Source organism: Apis dorsata, unplaced genomic scaffold (genome assembly GCF_000469605.1).
Source record: "Apis dorsata unplaced genomic scaffold, Apis dorsata 1.3 scaffold_293, whole genome shotgun sequence".
NCBI lineage: Eukaryota > Metazoa > Arthropoda > Insecta > Hymenoptera > Apidae > Apis > Apis dorsata.
The window spans coordinates 100,912-109,219 of record NW_006263568.1 but is presented as its reverse complement, the minus strand read 5'-3'; the positions used below and the strand labels follow the sequence as shown (position 1 = coordinate 109,219).

At 26.1% G+C, this 8,308-nt stretch overlaps 1 protein-coding gene across 1 annotated transcript in view; it reads right to left on the bottom strand.

Moving 5' to 3' along the window:
- LOC102678539 overlaps positions 1-8,308 on the bottom strand; it is an 87,407-nt gene that overhangs the window by 72,742 nt on the left and 6,357 nt on the right. The window contains 1 exon segment of the mRNA XM_006617132.2: positions 8,020-8,200. Coding sequence (XP_006617195.2) covers positions 8,020-8,200 — 181 coding nt within the window.

Here is an 8,308-nt window from a genome sequence, read left to right as displayed (position 1 = left end):
AATTATAAAATAAATAAAACTATATCCTTTTTAAAAAAAAAAAAAAAAAAAATAAATACATACACACGCGATTAACCATATATTATTCTCTATATTAATATTCTTCAAATTAATAATCTCTTTTCATACCCTTCTGGCATAATTTGGCATCAAATCATTGAGCAAACTCTCAGCAGTCTCTTGAAAATTTCGCAAAACAAAAACTTTGAAAATCATTTCATGTAAGATGGCAAACATGCACAAATATTTATTTTACTTCACCATATTACGAACGTTTGTCGTCCAACTTGCGCGACATAACCTCTTCTCTCCTTGACTGAATTATATTTTTCTTTTTAATTTATCGGCCCGTATTAAATCGTACGATGCCAAGACGTTTCGTAGAAACACACGGCCACAAAGAAACCGTATAAATTCGATCGATCGTTACCATTCGTACAATTGTATTTACTCTCGACATAAATTCTAATCCTATCCTCGATCGATCTGAGACACCATCCGTGTTAAGAGATTTTACACGTATCCCCCAATTCTTTTTATTTTCGCACATTTAAGTAATTTTCTTACTCGTTTCTTTTTGCGAATTGAATATTTGTAAGCACATTGTTAATATCTATTAATTAATTATTAAATAAAATTGTTTTAATATCGTCATTTATGATTTTATATCGCTCGATAATATGCTATTGATAACCTCAAAAGATTTAAAAGTATCATAATTTTTTTCAACTGTAATAATAACTTTTCTTTAAAGTCTATGACATCCATATATCTATAATGATTATTATTATTGGCACGTGTCATAAGCAAGAAGATAGTTAAGTATTTCATTTGTATACAAGGTAACAAATTAAGAGATACGATAGTGTCTGAATAAATAATGTGTGTAACTGTATATACAAATAGTACTTCCGTATCGTGTATGCTATACAGAGTGTCCAATTCGAATCTTTATGCAATTATCTTCCTATGCAATATATATATATATATCTTCAATATTTTAAATTTTTTAAATCTATGAAAATAATTGTAAAAGTTATATAAATCGAATATCAAATTATGTGTATAATTATATCACCAAGATATAATTTTCTTTATATATACAAAATGATGATAAGTATAACATAACATTAGAAAGTTTCATAATTATTTAACAATATTTAATATATTTTTTGGAAAAAATAAAACTCTTGATGATAAATACAAAATTTTCAAATGTATAGATGATTATTATCTTGAAATGATGAAGTGTGATTCTGACATCATAGTATAAAAAAAAAAAAAAATAAAGAGATTTAATGACCATAACAAAAGCATGCTTAAAAAATTATCTCGCGCTCTTTGAGATAAAAATTTGTAAAGAAAAATATAGAACTCGATCGAGACAAGGTGAAAAAGGAAGATAAAAGATTCATCAGAGATAAAAATAAAATACTTATGGCGCCAGAACGAAATAAAAGAAAAAAAAAAAATACAAAATCAATGAGAATATAAATTTCCAACAGGATAAAAGGAACTACAGTAAAATTAAACAAAACAAAATACATATGTCGTGTGACACAGGAATACGAGATGATAGTTCAACTTTCTATCACATAACCTTTCGTGTAATTTATACATCCGTTATTAGTTTCATCGAACGAACAAATGTACATTCATGTAAATCGTGATTCGTTTCATTCGCTATGCCGAGCTCGACTGCCGTTTTGAATTAACGTTGCCTAGATCTAACGTCTAGATAGAAGACCATGTGAATCATGATACAATAACGATTGTTATGAAATCAGAAGTAAATCAAAATTGGTGCTAGAAATAATGAGAAAATCAATATTTTGTAATATTTTAAAAAACTTTTGAATTTTAAAGAAAAAATAGATTTATATTTAGATATACATACGTTAGATATACATATGTTTTGTGTATTTATTAAAAATGGAAATCAGAATGACTCGAAATTCAAAAAGAAAATATTGAAAGAAAGCCATTTTGATAAGTTTATTATTGGCATGAAATAATACAACAATTATGAAGAGCATTTCAAAAGAACCAAAATTGTTTTCAAGGATGAGTAAAACATTGGCATTGGTACATAGCTTTCCAAGTATATACTTCAAAGGTGGCTACATTCAAGAATGAGGTACTTACATAGTAATTTTATCGCAAAGAGTTGGCGAACTTTATTGTTAAACCACGTGCACATTGCTGAATCGTTCGATACCGGGAACAAGGACGTACTTACAGCTTCCAGAAGGACGGATACAAGATGCCAACGAAAATAAACAACAAAGGATGCGAGTTGGAACTCTTTGGAAAAATAAAGAATGACTTGGCTAGTTTGAAAATTTATGTCAGAACTGTATCAGATTGTAAGTAAAATTAATTGCACCATAAAATACAATATATATAATACATACATTTTTACATACATTTACTACTGAGTTATTTGAAATTTAAATGATAAAATAAATTATAAGTTGAAATAATAAAAATAAAGAATGATAAATAGTAAAACTGAATAAAATAATTTATTTCAGTTTGTTATAATATATAAAGATACTTACATTTTTTATTTTTTATTTTACATAAAAAAATTCAAATGTAATTTTCTTAATCTTGATGCAATTTTCTAGTTAATTATTTGAACAATTATAGAAACAGATAAGATTAATAAATATCTTAATTAACACAAGAGATCTTTGTTAATATAATTTGTAAATATATAATTTCTTATAAGAAAAAAAACTGTTAATTTTAAGAAATATTTAAAAGCAAATAAAACTCTTAAATATTTTAAGAACTTAACTTTAAAAATATTGCTATTAATTAATGGAAAGAAATAATATTCAGAAATAGAATGACTCAAATGTTAATTCTTTTTAATCACATTCTTTTTAAATGAATGAATGAATGAATATTACATTTTATATGAATTATTCTAATGAATTAACATTAAAAAAAAAAATATTTATTTTTGAATGACAAACATTCGTTAATTATAATGAATTATATTTTTATAATTATTTTATTCAATTACTTAATATATAATTATATTAAATATTGAATTAAATAAATTAAGTAAATTATATATTATATATATAATTTTATAAAATATTTAATAATTGTATTTTACAGTTGAAAAAAAATTAATTAATTTTCTATAAGTTTCAGATTTCGATTATACTTATTATATTTTAATTCTTTTTTAAATAAACCGAAAAAATTTATATTTAAAATTAAATTAAAATCAGCATTGAAGTCAGAACCAATCAATGAAGTGTTAATATGCAATTATTGCACAATTACTTCCGATCAATATCAAGTGAATTTCTAAGCAAAAAGAACGGATGTATCTCTAACAAATTATTCAAACAAATCATCAGATGACTATTTGTTACCATCATTTGCATATTCTAATTATATGAATCATAAATCATTATCAAATTAGAAATATCTCTCACTTAATAATAAATATTTCAAGCAATTAACATTACATTATTTATATTTATCTAACCTCAAATTAAAATCATATGAAATAAATTATTTATTAATAAAACAGATTTTTATGAAAATCATACTTTTTAATTTATTTTATTTTATATTTTAATTTTGAAGATTAGAAAAATTGTTTCGAATACCTTATAATATCCATCAGTTCCATGGAACTCCGGACATCGATCTAAATACGGCACTAGAGAATATTTTCGAATTCGTCCCAATGACACTGTCATATTTTCATAAGTTAAAGAGAAAATAATGCACTACCAAAGTTTTCAAATATTCATGACGCAAATATACCGTGATCCTATCGAGATTTCATCGTAAACTGACAGTGCTCGTGGGTGGTAGAGACCACAGAGATTCACTATCATTTGTTTCATATCTTTTCATTTTGTCAAGAAATCATATCGATAAATAATTTTCCCTGGAGGATTGTTGTAATACTCTCTTATCACAAATAAGATAATACTTCAAATATTCTATACATCGGTTTAAAATTTGAAAAACATGTAACCTAATCGTAAGTATTTAATATATATTCTTGTCTAATTGATAAACTCAATTGTTAATTTATTATCGTATCATTCACGATTATATAGAATGAATTACATACCCATATATTTCTTTTCTTTATATTTTATTATCTTGTTACGTTGAATAATTCAATATTTTGTAACTATAGGCAAAAAATCAATTATTGCCATCACATAATATCAAGAAGGTTAAAAAAATTATTATAATATAATTAATAATAATTAACGATTTATACTCACTGATTACAATTTCTTTATCTTTTAGAACATGGTAATACAACTTATGATACATAACATCACTTTGAACTCATGATTATTTTATGGTTGTCTAATTTGATAAATAAAAACAAAATATAATATAATTTTTACATTTAGTTATTAATTATTTAATTTAATAATTTCATGATAAAAATGAAATTGAATTAATCAATTACTTTTTTTAACTCGTATTCTTTTTTATATCCTTTGATATTATAAAATGATTAAACGTGAAAAACATTTCATATGATAAGATATAAATATTATTATATCCACGATTTACTTGAAAATGTCTATAAAATATATGAACTATATGTCATCAATGCAACGAAGAGTCAAAACAAAAGAATAAATTACTTTATTTATAGCGTTAACAAATTATACGATATTGGGATAGACGGTTTAAAATGTTCAATTAGTTTTCATTTCAAATAATTTCGTAAAGATGGCAGCTAAGATACAATATATCGCATCGCCATCTATCAACGAGTAGTGCAAATAATAGTATTATATCGAAGAGTGAACATTTGATGATAAAAATGTATACCAACTTCCATCTCAAAGAAAAAATTAAAAATGTTAAACGACCCTCATTATCGAAAATGTCAATACAATAATTATTTAAATAAATACAGTATAAGAATGTTACTGACTAAAATAGACTAAATATATAGAGTATGCAATTACTCAGTTCGAATGCCTATAGCGAACACGAAGCACGTGTAAAATTCTTTGTACTCTAAAACGGGCTTATGAGTCGTCAGACAGCCATATTACGCAACAAAGAGTAAAATATCGCAAACAAATAAAACGCGTTTACTTCACTTAATTTTACTAATAGATTTTAACAAATCTTCATATAATACAAAATCATACGATTAAAAATATAGTTATGTATTTATATTACACTTTTTTTCAATATTCAATTAGCATTATTGATCGATTTACTTTAAAACATATTAATATTCGTTATGAATTTTCTTTCGTACTTCTTTATTTACTGACCTAATCTCTGCGCGTTCATTAATTCAATGAACAATCCACGCACGGAAAGCATTCGTAAAGATCTTACGTGTCGAAACATCCGTCATAACAGCCCTCAACGCATTGTAATTCGTCTTTCGACCGAATCGATAGAGCTTAAAAGAAGCCTTGTACCTAACCTCCCTCGCCTATGAAACATTAAAGTCACATATTGGGATCTAGGCCGAACGATATCACGAATTCAAGAATGCAAATCTTTATGTCTCTAAAATTTCATATCATTGATTTCAATTGAAATTTTTAATAAGACTCGTTGAAGATTACAGTGTTACCTAAAAATTAATATAACGATAATTCATTATTATTATCATACCACTGAAAGTGAAAATACTATTTTCTACTCTTTTTAATTTTATCTACTGTTACTCACTGCAAAATATACTTTTTATCTAATCTTTAACTGAATATCTAATATTTTAATGTTGCATTATAGCTTTTGCAATATATGTATATATGTCAATCTTAACTTGACGTAAATTTTATTTATATGTCTGACGTAATAAATTTTATTATATGTTTTATTTTTATAAAAATCATATAAATCGATATATATGATCTTGACTTATTCACTTTTTTTAAAGAAATATATTTATAAGATTATCTATAATTAAAATAAAAAGTTTGGAAATTTCTACATTTATTAATACTATTTTTAATAATAAAATATTTGCTAATTATTTCAAATTATATGAATATATAGAATATCATTTTAAGAATAAGAAAGAGTTTATTAAAAAATTTCATATCTAGATTTACTTTGCAAAATTTCGCAATCAAAGCAAATGTTTTCAAAAAAAAAAAAAAAGGAAGTTTCTTGCGATATTTCGCTTTATATCCATGCTTTATAACAATTATTCGATATTTATAAAAGTTGATTCACAAACTTACATAGATTTTAGAAGAAATAGATAGAAGAAACATGATTTCATTATTCAAAATGAATTTTTAAATTCGTTTCAATACCAAACAATTAACAATTAACAATTAAAAAAAAAAAAAAAAGAAAAAAAAGAAAAATAAAAATCGTACATCACTTAAAGTGTATTTAAAGTAAATGTACTTTAAAGTAAATGTACTTTAAAAAAAAAATTACTCGATGAGATCACACGTAAAGAAAAAGAAGAACCAATCAATGATGGCATGCCAGTGATTGGTTGTTCGTGATGATTATAGTTAACGACCACACCTTGCTGATTGTAAACGATACTTTAAATGGTCACTCGGTTATCAACGAACGTCCATTTTTACACATTTAATTTATCCTTTAAAGATAACGATGCAAATAAAATAATGTATTTTTTTATGAAACTATCTACGCTTTTTTTCCATTCTTCCACCGGAAACGAATACTATTATTGCTATCGATCGTTTCCTGTCCAAACACAGGAAATTTAGTTGAAAATCGAGACTCGTAAGTGTATAATAATTTTTATATTGTTTACTCTTTCCATAATAACTATTTCGTATTAAATAAAAAATTTTTCAAATTTGATAATTTAAATTCGAAATTTATTTTTACACGTGATGCGTTAAATTATTTTTTACCTGGTCGTATTGTCCACTTATACGTTTACAGTCTAGCGGGATGTTTTATGAAGATTATAAAATAAAAGAAAATATAAAGCGAACAATCGTGTCGCAATCTGAAACTCTATCTTCCATTTCCGTCATCTCTCGCGATATTCTCGCGCGACCGTTCACTTTCGCAACGTTCAAGAGGCAAACGTTGTAAACAAATTTGCTAGATAGACTACTTCTCCGTAGCAATTAGTCAATTATTGTAATTAGACGTAACGTTCCTTTTACTCGTACGAAAGGAGAATTCACTTTGCGAATTCTATCGTTAGGTAAGTTAGATTAAGTTTTAATGGCGAGAAAATTTTATAATATTTTTTCTCAAAAATATTTTGTAGATCACAATAGAAAATATATACAGAGTGTCTCAAAAATGTGAAAACATTAACATTGAAGATTTCTGAAGTAATTTTAAATTTTTTATTAATGACTTTTTTTTAAATTAACAAAAAAACACGTTGAAGTAAAAAAATTATAATTATTATATACTTTATTCATTGTTCGTGATATAATTCGATATAATTTTTTATCAATAAAAAAATATATTCATTACATTCATTTCTTTGAAATATGTTTTTTGTTCACGCTCGGTCGTCACACATAGCCAACGCTACTGTTGCGACTCGACCAAGTTACGCTACGATTACGCTACGACGATATTGAATATTATAATTTATTCATTGTTCGTGATATAATTCGATGTAATTTTTTATTTTCATTCAATTTTCTTCGAGATACGTTACTTGGATTTGTTCGCGCTCGGTCACCGCACATAGCCATTGCTACCGTCGCGGCTCGATTAACTTACACGCTCCGTGATTGGCCAGCATTTTTCGTTAATAACACGTTAACAAAGCCTCAACGAAAATTCTCGCAAAGGAAAATATTCTTCAAAATTACCCAAAGAATCTCCCAATTAACGTTTTCATATGAAATGATCATATTTTTGGAACACTCTATATATATTTTGTATCCCCACCGTTATTTTTTCAAATTCAAATAATAAACAAAATATATAAATTGAATAATTGAATAATAAATAAAATAAATAAAATACAAATAAAATATATAATAAATAAAATATAAATAACAGGAAAGAAATCACGCTTACCTTCCTCTTCCTCTCCTGTACAAAGTCCACCCTGCGAACCCAGACCTCCTCTGTCGAGTCGTAATCAAGGGTGCTGGAGCTGCTCGCCTGACTCTTCATTTCTATCAAACTGCTATCGAAGAACCTTTTGTCGAAATGCGGACTAGGGAGGGGGCTTGNGGCCGTTATTCTTCGCCGCCTTCTATTCGGTCACGCTCACCCTCTTCAAGGTTCTCGGTTATGCTAAATACTTAGATTTCGCGCGATCGTTCGAAATCTGGCTACGCTCGTGCGCCAGATTTTATGCGAC